Here is a 14813-nt window from a genome sequence, read left to right on the forward strand (position 1 = left end):
GGAAGAATCAGGCCCATTCAGAAAATAAGGTTGAGATGTAGATTGTCACTTAAAATGTCTGAAGTATTGATAGTATTGATCTCTAGCAAAACAACTATTATGTTGTAATGTGATTTTGATGTTGTTCCTGTCTTAATTCTTAATGCACAGGAGGAATTTGATTTAAACAGGGATCTTTAATGGTTGCATAGCACAAGTGTGTGTTGAGATGCTAATTCAGCTAGACACTTATGCACATGCTTAAAGTTGTGTGCAAATAGTTCTGTTGAAGCTACTATACCGTGTTGCATCTGGTTATGTTATGAACCTGCTTCACTAATCAAACTTAGTTGTACTCAGAGTACATCAGGCATGGCCTTTAAAAGGAACAACGAATAGCAACAGGTGATGCAGGACTATATTTGAGATAGATAGTGCATTTTTGGCAGATTCAGCTCAAATCTGCATCCCCTAAGGTATGTCTAGACTACATGCCTCTGCTGACAGGTATGTAAATTAGACATACCGACATAGTCAATGAAGCAGGGATTTAAATATCCCCCGCTTCATTAGAATAAAAATGTACGCCGCGTTGTGCTAGCTCAGCTGTTTGTCGGCACAAAGCGGCAGTCAAGACGGGGATCAGTCGGCAACGAAAGCCTTTGCCGACTGATCCTGTAAACCTTGTTGCACGAGGCATAAGGGATCGGTCGGCAAAGGCTTTCCTTGCCGACCGATCCCTGTCTTGACTGCCACTTTGTGTCGACAAACAGCTGAGCTGGCACAACGCGGCGGACATTTTTATTCTAATGAAGCAGGGGATATCTAAATCCCTGCTTCATTGACTATGTCGGTATGTCTAATTTACATGCCTCTGTCAGCAAAGGCATGTAGTCTAGACATACCCCATGTCTCTTCAGATAAACTCTTACATGACCTGTAGAACTGTCATATATGATCCAAAGATGCTTCTTTATTACAACAGGATATATTGCATTCACACATGGATTAACTTATATTTTTATCACTGGAGCTTTTTGAGCTCCTCATCTGGTCTCCGTGGAGCTCTGTGGAACGCAGGAATGAACAGCGTGCCATAGGCTTAAAGGCTGCCCTCTTTATCTTCATGATGGTGGATGGATGTATTTGACGTACAGCCACTCTGTCATAGCCACATAACTTACCTAACATCTAATTCATTGTCTGTGGTAGAAGAAGACAACTCTGAGTCATTTACGTCAACAAGTTCAATGGAGCTATATTAGCATAAACCCGGAGTAAATCTGTGGTGAATTAGGCCTGGTTTTATTTTTTTTAATTACTTGTTTCTCTGAACAAAATTTAGTTGCATTTCGTTGGTAAATTGGCTTAGGCAGCATTGCAATGGGTAATAAATGATCAATTAAAGGCTGATACATTGACAAGGAGTAAAGAATAGAATGAATAACAATGCTAAGAGGCATGTTGACCATATAAGGAGAAACACTCCCATTTCATTATACTATCTCCAGTGTTTGTCTGTTCCTGTCTTATGAATCCATTTAATTTTAAGGGAAGATAGGCATCACTGATAAAGAATTTTAAAGTATTTTTTTATTGTGTTTATTGAGGTGTTGGGACCATTGACCCATATGGTGTCCCATTCTTTAATTTTGGTGTCTGTGCTTAATGTCAAGTTTCCATCTTTCCAGGAAGGTAATTATTTCCTGCTCTGATATGAAGACATTTTGAAAAGCTGTTGGTGACTCCATAATGACATAAAAGTCAGGTGTCAGATAATTCCTTAGTAGTTTTACTAAATTGTCTTAAAAGCTCCAAGTCTCATAAAAGCCATGGAAAACTCATCACTCCTCTCTTAAAGGCTGCTAGAATTATCACAGCAAGGTGATGGAAGAGGAATGACTCCCCTAAAGCTATTGACATATACCAAAATGTGGCAAATTCTGGTTGCAGAAAAACAGACTCATCATGTTAGAATTCTGTAGGGGAGATGGAAAAAAGATACATTCTCAGTAAGGGTGCATCTACACTGCACCCATAGGTCAAAATAAGATATGCAATTGAGCTTTGCAAATTGCGTATCTTGTTTTGATTTAATTTTAAAATAGCTTATTTTGAAATTTGGCACTGTCTACACAGCACTAAATTTTGAAATAAACCGCTATTCTGAAATGTCCCTTAACCTTCATAGAATGAGGATTACAGGGATGTCGGAATAGCGAGCGCGTTATTTTGAAATCTATTTTGAAATAACTGGCTGGTTCAAAAGATTTGGACTAGCTATTTTGGGATACTGGAGGTATCCTGAAATAGCGCTGCAGTCTAGACTTAGCCTCACATGGTAGAACTTTTTGGAGTGTGCTGGAAGAAGGTGATTGTCTGCTAACAAATCTGATAGTTTGAGAACTTTTTTTCTGAAAGGGAGAAACTTCTTCAACAATACTGCAAATGAATATCAACACTAAGATATTAAAATAAGAAGGAGAAAAGCTTTATATCAGGTAGAATTTTGATTGGACAACTAATATGCAAGTTATACATATAACTAAGAAAAACAGAAGTTTGGATTTAAGCATGAGCTAATAAAAGACTTTAACTGACATTATCAAGTGACAAGATATCACTTCCTCTCCCTCTCCCCATCATGGAGTGTGTGCTGTGACTGGCAGGAAACTGTTGGCTTCTAATTAAAGTTTGAATTCTAGAAGCCTCTGCTGATTGGCTGAGCCTTGGTAGAGGGAGGGACTTTCAGGCACTCCAGGGCTTTATAAGGCAGTGGGCAAGTGACCAAGGAGCTTGTGAACAGGTGTGTGCTAACAGGGAGTTTAGAGAGGGAGTTTGGAAAGGAAGGGTGTGAGGTTCTCTTGCCTTTTTTTTTAATTCCTTCTCCTGGACAGCAGCGATGGATGGTGAAAGGTCTGCTGTTGTTACCTGCACGGAGTATGCCATGTTTGTCTTCCTCCCAGAAGAAAGAACGGATTTCATCTGCACTAAGTGCAAGCTGGTTGCCATTTTGGAAGAAAAAATTAGAGGACTGGAGGCCCAAGTGTCGACTCTACATTCCATCAGAGATGATGAAGACTTCCTCGATAGAAAGCAGCATTTAATCCTTCAAGCACAGCAGGCAGAAGAGCCAGAGAGGGCAGTACAGGACCAGAAGAGAACTGGCAGCATGTAACTTCTAGAAGGGGAAAAAGGCCAGCATGGGAATCCCCCAATGTTATAGAGGTAAACAATCGCTTTCAGGCTCTCTCCACAGGCTCTGCAGTGCTGAATGCTTTGGAAGGGACCTAAGAAGGAAGAAACGGGAAGGGAACACCATCTACTGGAAGGCATGGGATGCGTAGTCCTAGGGATGGTGGTTCCACGGCCACCTCCCCCGAAAGAAAATGATAGGTGGTGGTGATTGGGGACTCTCTCCTAAGAGAGACTGAGCCATCCATCTGCCGTCCAGACCTGGAATCTTGAGAGGTGTGCTGCTTACCGGGAGCTCGCATTCAGGATGTGACTGAGAGGCTTACCAAATTGATCAAACCTTTGGATTGCTACCCCTTCCTGCTTCTCCATGTGGGAACTAATGATACGGCCAAGAATGACCTTGAGTCAGTTACTGCGGATTATGTAGTACTGGGAAGAAGGATCCAAGAATTTGGAGTGCAAGTGGTGTTCTCATTCATCCTCCCTGTTGAAGGGAAAGGACTGGGCAGGGATCATCGAATTGAGGACGTAAATGCGTGGTTGTGCAGGTGGTGTTGCAGAGAGGGCTTTGGTTTCTTCGACCATGGGACTCTGTTCCTGGCACAAGGATTATTAGGAAGAGATGGGATCCACCTAACCAAGAGAGGAAGGAACATCGTGGGCAGGCTTGCAAACCTAGTGAGGAGGGCCTAGGGTTCGTCGGGGGACTGTGACCAAAACCCTGAGGGGAGTGGGAAAGTCGGATACCGGGAAGAAATGCAAAGAGGAACGAACAACAAAGGAGGACCCCTGATTCGAATGGAGAAGATAGGGCGATCAACTGGTTATCTGAGGTGTTTGTACACTAATGCAAGAAGCCTGGGCAACAAACAGGAAGAACTGGAGGCCCTAGCCCAGTCCAAGAAATATGATTCAATTGGGATAACAGAGACTTGGTGGGATGACTCGCATGACTGGAGCGCTGTCCTGGAAGGGTATAGACTGTTCAGGAAGAACAGGCAGGGGAGAAAAGAGGAGGAGTTGCACTATATGTAAGAGAGCACTATGATTGCTCTGAACTCCAGTATAAAACATGGAGAAAAACCTGTTGAGAGTCTATGGGTTAAGTTTAAAGGAGCAAACAGCAGTGATGTTGTGGTTGGTGTCTGCTACAGGCCACTGAATCAGGTGGATGAGATTGATGAAGCTTTCTTCGGACAACTGAGAGAAGCTTCCAGATCGCAGGCCCTGGTTCTCGTAGGGGACCTTAATCACCCTGACATCTGTGGGGAAACCAATACAGCAGTACACAGGCAATCCAGGAAGTTTTTGGAGAATGTTGGGGTTAACTTCTTGGGGAAGTAGAGGTGGGTAACAATCTGGGAAGCAGTGATCATGAGATGGTAGATTTCAGGATCCTGACCAAAGGAAGAAAAGAGAGTAGTAAAATACACACCTTGGACTTCAAAAAAGCAGTTTTGACTCCCTGAGAGATCTGATGGGCAGAATCCCCTGGGATGCTAACATGAAGGGGAAAGGAATCCAGGACAGCTGGCAGTATTTTAAATAAGCCATATTGAAGGCATAGAAGAAAACCATCCCGATGCGTAGCAAGAGAGGCAAACATGGTAGGAGACCAGATGGGCTTACAGGGGAAATCCTTGGTGAACTTAAGCACAAAAAGGAAACTTACAAAAAGTGGAAACTTGGACAAATGACCAGGGAGGAGTTTAAATGTATAGCTCGAGAATGCCAGGGGATTATCAGGAAGGCGAAAGTGCAAATGGAATTGCGACTGGCTAAGGATGTGAAGGATAACAAGAAAGGTTTCTACAGCCATGTTAACAAGAAGAAGGTGATCAGAGAGGGTGTGCGGCCCCTACTGGATGAAGGAGGTAACCTAGTGACAGATGATGTGGGGAAAGCTGAAGTACTCAATGCTTTCTTTGCCTCTAATGCGCTAAGTGACGCAAGATGGGATGAAGATGGACAGCCCTTGGTGGGCAAAGAACAGGTTAGGAACTATTTAGAAAAGTACACGAATTTATGGGTCCGGACTTAATGTATCCAAGGGTACTGAGGGAGTTGGCAAATGTCATTAAGGAGCCTTTGGCCATTATCTTTGAAAAGTCGTGGAGTCCAGGAGAAATTCCGGATGATTGGAAAAAAGGCAAATGTAGTGCCTATCTTCAAAAAAGGGACGAAGGACGATCCAGGGAATTATAGGCCGATCAGTGGTACCTCGGTTCCTGGAAAAATCATGAAAGGGATCCTTAAGGAATTCATTTTGAGGCACTTGGAAGAGAGGAAAATGATTAGGAATAGTCAGCATGGATTTACAAAGGGAAAGTCATGCCTGACCAATCTGATTAGCTTCTATGATGAGGTAACTGTCTCTGTGGACGGGGAAAGTCAGTGGATGTTATATACCTTGACTTTAGCAAGGCTTTTGTTACGGTCTCCCACAATATTCTTGCCAGCAAGTTAAGGGAATGTGGACTGGATAAATGGACAGTAAGATGGATAGAAAGATGACTAGAAGGCCGGGCCCAGTGTGCAGTGATCAACGGCTCGATGTCAGGATGGCGGTCAGTTTCTAGTGGAGTGCCCCAAGGTTCAGTTCTAGGACTGGTTTTGTTCAATATCTTTATTAATGACCTGGATGAGGGGATGGATTGTACCCTCAGCAAGTTTGCGGATGACGCTAAGCTAGGGGGAGAGGTAGATACGCTTGAGGGCAGAGATAGGGCCGAGAGTGACTTAGACAAATTAGAGGATTGGGCCACAAGAAATCTGATGAAGTTCAACAAGGACAAGTGCAGAGTCCTGCATTTGGGACAGAAGAATCCCAAGCATTGTTACAGGCTGGGGACCAACCAGCTAAGTAGTAATTCTGCAGAATAGGACCTGGGGGTTACAGTGGATGAGAAACTGGATATGAGTCAACAGTGTGCCCTTGTCACCAAGAAGGCGAATGGCATATTAGGTTGTATTAAGAGGAGCATTGCCAGCAGATCCAGAGATGTCATTATTCCCCTTTATTCGGCTCTGGTAAGGCCACATCTGGAGTATTGTGTCCAGTTCTGGGCCCCCCACTACAAAAAGGATGTGGACGCATTGGAGAGGGTCCAGCGGAGGGCAACCAAAGTGATTAGGGAGCTGGAGCATATGACCTATGAGGAGAGGCTGAGGGAGTTGGGTCTGTTTAGTCTGCAGAAGCAAAGAGTGAGGGGGGATTTGATAGCAGCCTTCATCTTCTTGAAGGGAGGTTCCAAAGAGGATGGAGAGAGGCTGTTCTCAGTAGTGACAGATGGCAGAACAAGGAGCAATGGTCTCAAGTTGTGGTGGGAGAGATCCAGGTTGGATATTAGGAAAAACTATTCCACTAGGAGGGTGGTGAAGTACTGGAATGGGTTACCTAGGGAAGTAGTGGAGTCTCCATCCCTAGAGGTGTTTAAGTCTCGGCTTGACAAAGCCCTGGCCGGGTTGATTTAGTTGGGATTTGTCCTGCCTAGAGCAGGGGGCTGGACTTGATGACCTTCTGAGGTCTCTTCCAGCTCTATGGTTCTATGATTCTAAGATGGGAGAGGAAAAGGAACAATAGAAAAGCATTAACTACTATATGTGATCAATACCATAATGTTGAAGAGAGCTACTGGTAGCTTATCTCATCAATACCACTTCTTTAGAGCAATTTATAATTGTGTATTTGTCTCAATATTAAGTTTATCTCTATTTAAGTTTTGCTGAAGACCCATCATAAAGCTCCACTCTTGTACATTACAAAGTGGAAGTGCCGCAAGGAGCCTGGGGCCAGCGGGGACTCCCCGCTGGCTCCGGGTTTCATGCAGCGTGCTAACATTGAAATGTACCGAGTGGACAAAAAATTGGTGGTCACTTGAGTCCACCTCACACTTTTTTGACTGTGCAGTTGCTAAACCAACATTGAGGATGGAATAGGCTCGCAGCAGATTACCTACCCTGAGTGATGGGGTGGCAGTGGGAGAATATGGCTACATAGGTTACAGTCCCTTCCCATAGTTCCTCCTGTTGCAGAGTGGCTAAGTGCTACCCTTCTCTACGGACTGTGTGCTTGTGACTGAACCTCTCTCAGTAGTCTCTTTTCTGCCTCTGGGATGGGAGAATCACAGAACTGGTGCAAAGCTCATGAGCAAATTAAAAAAAAAAGTCATTTGAAACCAAGATAATTTTCACCCCACAAGAGTGTCGGTTTCATGAGAAAGGTGCAGCTGGGGATAGAGACAGGCATAACTTATGTATTTGCCTCCTAAAAAGACTTTAATTATTTAATTGTTCCCTGGCTTATCAGCTGGAACAGTAGCCTGAGAAGCAACAAAGGCACCCCAGAGTCACACACATGCAGTAACAGTGCCCAGAGGAATATTTTTCACCTCTGTAAAATGTAATCTTGCTTCTGAAGCTAAAAATATCTTCTGGTAATTCCTCTCATTTGTGAAGCCTCTTCTCTCTGTGTTGTCCTTCGATTTTGTAATGAGATTTTAACATTTATTTTTAGAGGACGTTCCTTTACAGGATTACCCGCTCTTTGGGGGCAGAGTCTTTCTTGTAGTTCTGTATTTGTACAGCACCTACCCCAGAGACAGGGGTCCCTGGTCATGATTGGAGCTGTCAGGTACAACTGGCATTGAAATAATATAGAAAAAAGACAAAAAAAAATCATTTTTACCATGTTGTTGATGTTAACAGGAGAATAAAGAATTCGCAAAGTGTTCTCTTGAAAGAAGAGCGTATGGATAAGTAGGAGAGAAGCTCTTTTATAATTTTTGCTGTATCTATTAAATTATAGGCAGTCCCCGAGTTACGCGGATCCGACTTATGTTGGATCCGCAGTTACGAACGGAGCTTTTCTCGCCCCAGAGGACACGGGCAGCGGGACCGCCCAGACGCGCTGCGGTACCGCCGCCCGTGGCCTCCGGGGCGAGAAAAGCTGCTCCGTGTCTCCCTGGTCTGCTGGGACAGGCCAGACGCGCCGCGGTCCCGCTGCCAGCCTCCTCCGCGGCTTTGCTCCGCGTCTCCCTGGTCTGCTGGGGGGGGGGGGGTTCCCCGCCAACCAGGGAGACGCGGCGCAAAGCTGCAGAGGATGTGCGCGGGACCACGGCACGTCTCGGCGGTCCCGCCGCCCGCGTCTCCCTGATCTGCTGGGGGGGAGGGGTCCCCAGCAAACCAGGGAGATGCGGAGCAAAGCCATGGAGGATGCGGGCGGGACCACGGCACATCTCGGCGGTCCCGCTGCCCGCGTCTCCCTGGTCTGCTGGGGGGGAGGGCGCAGCTAGTGCGCCCCCCCCCCCCCCGCCTAGCAGACCAGGCTTTTCTCGCTGCCGATGCCTGGGGTAGAGCAGCTGGGGCGCTGCCGGGTTGGTCCCGCAGCACGGCTCCTCTGCGCTACTGGACCAACCCAGCAGCACCCCAGCTGCTCTGCCCCAGGTGGCCCCAAGTCAGCCGCTGCTGAAACTGACCAGCGGCTGACTACAGGAAGCCTGAGGCAGAGTTGCTCTGCCCCGGGCTTCCTGGAATCAGCTGCTGATCAGTTTCAGCAGCGGCTGACTTGGGGACACCTGGGGCAGAGTAGCTGGGGTACTGCTGGGTTGGTCCAGTAGCGCAGAGGAGCCGTGCTGCGGGACCAACCCGGCAGCATCCCAGCTGTTCTGTCCCAGGTGTCCAGATTCAGCCGCTGTTGAAACTGATCAGCGGCTGATTCCAGGAAGCCCAGGGCAGAATAACTCTGCCTTGGGCTTCCTGTAGTCAGCCGCTGGTCAGTTTCAGCAGCGGCTGAATCTGGACGCCAGTTCCGACTTACATACAAATTCAACTTAAGAACAAACGTACAGTCCCTATCTTGTACGTAACCCGGGGACTGCCTGTATATCTTTATTTACAATAGAGGTTGCATCAAAAGAGTAGATTGTAAGGAAGTGTTCAACAGGTTGAATATCAAATATTCCTGAAATCCTTCAAGGCTTATCCTCACCTTGATATGCATTGGGAACAGTCAGTGCTACATTATATTTGGATGTGAAGTGGGAATTAATCTGTTTGCTGTTCTTCTCTTTGTAGATACTTACCTGTCTCTCATCACCTTAGTATCTGAGACCCTCAGAATAATTAATTATCCTACTTAGTCATTCTTACAACTCTCTGAGGCCAGGTCTACATTAGAGGGGAAGGTCAACCTAAGACATGCAATTGCGTAGCTGGAGTTGACTTATCTTAAATCCCTGTCCACACAGCGGGAGGTCGTCGGGAGCAAATACTCCCATCAGTTTCCCTTACTCCTCGCAAGGAGCAGGAGTACCAGTTCTGATGGGGACACCTTCTCAGTTTGAACTGGCAGGTCTTCACTAGACCCGTTATATCTAACCCTGGAGGCTTGATTGCAGCAGCAGCGTAGATCTTCCCCCTAGTGTAGACATCCCCAGAGTGCCTATTTTCCATGTGAGAGGCTGAGGCACAGAGCAGAGTAAGAGACTTGACTAGGTCATATGGGAAGTGTGTGGCTGGCTTGAGGGGGTAGCAAGCAGGGCAATTGCCCATGACCCTAAACCGCTGGGGGACTCTGCAGAGCTAAGTTGCTCAGCCTGCAGCTTCAGCCTCAAGGTGGGGCTTCCGTGTTCACTTTCTGCCCTCGGTTGCAGTGAGTCTAATGCCGGCCCTCCTTGGTGGACCCCCTGAAACCTGCTCATGCCCCCACAAGGGGCCATGGATCCCCCTTTGAGAACCAGTGCACTAGAGCATCCTTCCTCCCTATCGGTCATGGGGTTACTGTTACTGACAGTTTACAGGTTGGACCTCCATGGTCCAGTACCTTTGGGACCTGACTAATCCCAAATGAGGGGATTTGCTGGACCAGGGGAGGTCCCTCCCCTCTTGGCCGTGCCGAACTGCTGCCCCTTGCTAGGGCTTCAGCCTGGCCCCACTGCTGCCTTGCTGGATGTGTCTCCCTGAGCTAACACTCTCTAGCTGTCCCTGGCCTTGCTGCTGCTGCGGCTGTAGCTCCCTGGCTGCCACCACAGCCGGAACTGCCCGTCAGGGTTGGAGCTCCCTAGCTGCTACCAAGGCCGAAGCTCTGTGGCTGGGGCTGGAGCTCCATGGACACTGCTAGCCGTCCCGCTACTGCCCAGCCACTGAGGCCAGAACTCCCTGATGCGGCGCCCATCCCTTTCCCCGCTCAACTACCATGCTCTTGCCCTGCTGGCAGACCTCCCTGTACCTGGGCTCTGTGGTCCAGTATTGTATCATGCATCCAGGCACATCTGTGGTCCTGCCAGAGCATGGATATTGCTGGTTAAGGGAGGTACAACCTGTATTTCTTTTTTGTAATATATGCAAACCCTTTGTTATTGCTTTCACCCTGTATAAAGGTCGGCATTTCCATTTGCAAAGTTGCAGGGCTCTGATGGAGAGCAATATTGTTCCATTAATTACTTTCCCCTGTGGTTTCGCTGATCAGTGAGATGAATCAGTACAGGACTACAGTACAGAAAAAGCATTGGGTTCCCTTTGTAGTGTCTGAGCAGCTAGTTAAGTAGTCGTCATCAAACTGTTTGACATTCTAAGCCTCATTTTGTGTGTGATCCCTTCTTAATTTCTCTGAATGTCTTTTGTTATTTGTAAAAGTTCACTGACGTGTTTAGATAAATATTTCTTCAGACTATTGTTGGTTCATAAACTCTTTGCAAATTGTTCACTACCACTATTAATTATTCACAATTCCCAATAAGTGATTGGCCATCTGATGTTGTTTCCTTACCATGATTTGAAGCTTTTTGGCTGGAGACTAGCAAATAACTAATAATCATGAGAAATTCTGATTCAAATTCATAACGCTTTGGGGAGTCACAAATATTACCAGGAAAAACAACGATCTTCTGATTATTAATAAATAAATAATGGGTGCTATCTCTCTCTGAGTTATAATGAATCAAATTCAAGTAGATCACATGTGAATTTGTTCCTGAATCTGTTTCTTTGTTACTTGGCTATTTCTATTTCTTTTTGCTTACCTTCAAGCCCTCTACATAGCCATAGCTGTTTTGCTACATATGCTCAGCCTAGCAAAAGGCACATAGAAAATGAGCCACAGCTGCATATTATTTCTCTCCAGATGTGTCCCAAATAGCCAAGAAAACACGTGTTTCTCTGAAAATATCAAAAATGAATTGGGGGGAGGGTGGGAGGGGGAGGGAGAGTTGGCAGGACCTTTATCACCAGAAGCATAGGTCTAGGTCACTTGAGTTAAAGGAATGACTCTGTCACCTGTCAGCAGCAGAAGACTCTTCTGGGAGTTTTTTGAAACAACAAGCAGAGCATCCACACTACCAAGCCCGTTGTTTTGAAATAAGGGGCTGGTTATTTGAAAATAATAGCTCCTGCTTGTGACGAGGAATAAGCTTATTTTGAAATAGTTATTTTGGGAGTTATTATTTTGAAATGAAATAATCTGGTAGTGTAGACATCACCTTATTTGCTGAGTGATATAATTAGTGTGTTCCACTCAGATGGTTACCCTGAATGGTAATAAGTTCTCCAAGTCCCCTCCTTCCTCTCTATTGATGGTTTTGTCACCTGCAGAGTTTGGTCTCTTCTTTTCCTCTTGCTTTACAGCTTTATTACCCCTGGGTTCATCGGTACCTTTGAGGCACAGCCCTGCAAGAGGGGCAATGTGGAACTGCACTCTTCCAGGGGAGTTATAGTATGGAAATCCACATAGTGGAGGAAGACTTCCTCTCCTGTTATACCCCTTTTATGGATAATAGTTTATTCCCCTTGGGCTTTGATATCCGTGCAGAGACAGGTCCAGGACTTCTCTTCCTCCTGAGCCTTCTGGGAGCTATGCACTGCCAAGCTCATATGTACTGGAGCAGTAGGAGCTGCAGTGACTTCAGTCAAGTGAGGCCCTTGCAAAGTTTGCATAAGGAGGGGAAAACATAGATTTGTTGGGGCTTTCACCTCTGCTCCTGCACACACAGTGCAACCATGAAAGGGCAGGCTCAGTCTGGCCCTAGATTAGCTCTACTGTAGATCTAGCCAGTGTAGCAACTATTTCAAATTGAAAGTAATCCAGGTATTTTGCTTATCCTCTATATTCATTGTACATCTTTGCAGTATCCACAAATATAGTCTGTGTGATCACTTCAAGGGCTTTCATCTGGAAAGTAGGATTTAGATTATGCTAGATTCTGGGATTTACTATGAGAAATGGCTGCTGTCTTTGTAAAGAGGCTTCTTTCAGGCTATTTTTACTTCAGTTGAATCACTGTAAAACTCATTTACAAAAGTCTCAAAGAGTAGGCCCTTTGGAATATGACCCTTGATCTCGGTATTCAGACAGCAAAGTTGAATCGCTATTGATAATTTCCATGTTTTTATTTTCGTAAGTACTGCAGACTTATTGGTAAAATGTTGTGTTTGTTTTGATTTAAAACAGTTTAAAACTCCCTGCGAGTATTTGTAATCTCTTAATTATTCCCTTGATAATGCAGCTAAATTAAGTCCCTGAAACTGAAATGTTAGGAACGTTCAAATACCACTTGTTTGGAGAAGCAAACGTTTTAGGTTGTTACAAACAGAATTAAAATAAATTGGTAGATTTAAGTACTAGATTGGAATCTGCCTGTGAAAATAAAATTATCAGAAGGTTTAAGAACCTGAGACATGAATGGAGCTTTCTGACCGGCCATCAGAAATGTGGTACTATGCCAATAATTCATGGGACTGTCTGTTTTTTCCTTATTTTTCTTTATCAATTTCATTCCACAGTATTGAGAAGAAGCTCCAGACACTGCATTTATCTGGTGGTAAAATTCACTCTGCTTTCTGCCCTGAGTCTTATAGCTTTATTTTAGATGCAATATAATGGCCCAGAAAAGTATTTTTGTCTTGTCTTATTGCTCAAATATAGTTTGTGTAAATTCTAAGTCATTTGTAGTAGAGAAAATGTTGTCCTTTTATGTTAGATGTTTCAGGGAATAGGAAGCAATTCTGTTGTAATCTGGAAGTCCTTGAGAAACGCTGGTGCTAAAGACCTTGAATGCAGAGTGACATTGATCCCAAGGTTTACAAGTGAATATATTGCATATTTGTAGCACATAACCTTAATGTTATAGGGTACAAATGCCAAAGTGACTTAGGAGCCTAAGTGTATTTAAAAAATCAGTAGGACTTAGGCTCCTTTTAAACTTTCCCCCAGAGTTCTGAAGTGTATTTGTTTTTTTAATTTGCTCTTTCTCTTTCTCAGCTTCCCTTTGTAGATGATGGATACCACTTTTATCATAATGGCATCTCTAGGGCCAGGAGAAGACGCAGTCTTCAGCACAAGCTTCATTTGGAAAAAGACCCGAGGGTAAGCTTTTCCCATTGATTTGCCATCCAGCAATCATGATTTCCATGCCAACCAACTGTGTGGTCTGAGATCAGATAACTGTGAAGTCTTAACACAGGTAATTCCACACTTGACCCAAGCTTTGTGGATGCTGTATGGAAACTGAAACAACCTAAGCCTCAATGTTAACAAGACAGTACAGCTTTGAGCTTGATTCTCCCCCTCCCCTTGCTCGTTGAAAACGGCACTTTCTGCTAGCAATCTCACTTGCAGCCAAGCAGTTCCAGGAACCATGTTTCAAACATAGACAAGACAAGTTGTACATTCAGCCCCTCAGACTTTTTGACTTTTGTTCCAGCAACCTCAGGTCCCACATGCAAATGAAACATGTTGTTTTAAGAAGCAAAAACAAACCAGTCAAGCAAATGTAGCATTCAACTCACTGGCAGAAAGGAAAGGACATTTTCTGTAATGCCGGGATTTAGCAGCATTTTCTTTGCTTTCTCTTCTTCAGAATTTTTGCATCTATATTAGGCCATGGGTCATGCCAAAAGAAAATAGTTGCTCTTTGCATTCACCTTATGAAAGCAAATAGATGATGAACTTATTCCCCTGCATGCCCAAATCTATTTCTGTTGGTGTGGGAAAGGAGAGTTGTACTGTTCCATTCTACCTCTGTTTGTATTGCCCTTTCCACCATCATGGTATTTGAGCATCTTTCCCAATTAATAAATAAAGAAACAAGAGGGAAAAAAAGTTATGTTAGCTAATACTGAGAATCTGCCTGTTGCTATGTTGGGAAACAGGGTTGAAGAATTTCTAGCTCACTCTCTCTGCTGTTTCAGGAGAAGATTAAAGTAATTTTGGGCACGGATCCACCGGAAATATGGCACCCCTCCAAATTGTCATCAGCCCATCTGACAGCTGGCAATGTATGCTGTGCCAGTCACCCTAGCTGAAACCATGCAGCTCCCAGCTGCTGGCTGCCCCTGCTTCCTTTACATCACCCTGTGCTGTGATACTGCAAGTTCAGTGAGGCATTATGGGTTCTGTGTCAGTCTCAATCAGGTGTGCCTCATGTCTATTGATACTCTGAACTACCACCGTCAGAGGTAAAGTATCTTCATGCCCATTTATTCTTGGGTTGCCAACAAAGGCACTGGCTAGATTTTGGGTATGGGTGTGATGCAGACCCTGCCCCCCTTAGGATGAAACTGAGATTCCCAAATTTGTTTCATGTAATCTACCAAAGAAGGATTGGCCAGTAACAACTTTCAGACAATACTATCCATTGCAG

At 44.9% G+C, this 14813-nt stretch overlaps 1 protein-coding gene across 1 annotated transcript in view; it reads left to right on the forward strand.

Annotated features, from left to right (window-relative positions):
* The window catches only part of PCSK2 (proprotein convertase subtilisin/kexin type 2), a 195680-nt gene that overhangs the window by 30799 nt on the left and 150068 nt on the right, over positions 1-14813 (forward strand). The window contains exon 2 of the mRNA XM_075925556.1: positions 13433-13537. Within this exon, the coding sequence (XP_075781671.1) occupies positions 13433-13537 (105 nt within the window). The remainder of the gene's footprint in view (positions 1-13432; positions 13538-14813) is intronic.

This window comes from Pelodiscus sinensis, chromosome 3 (assembly GCF_049634645.1).
Source record: "Pelodiscus sinensis isolate JC-2024 chromosome 3, ASM4963464v1, whole genome shotgun sequence".
Lineage (NCBI taxonomy): Eukaryota > Metazoa > Chordata > Testudines > Trionychidae > Pelodiscus > Pelodiscus sinensis.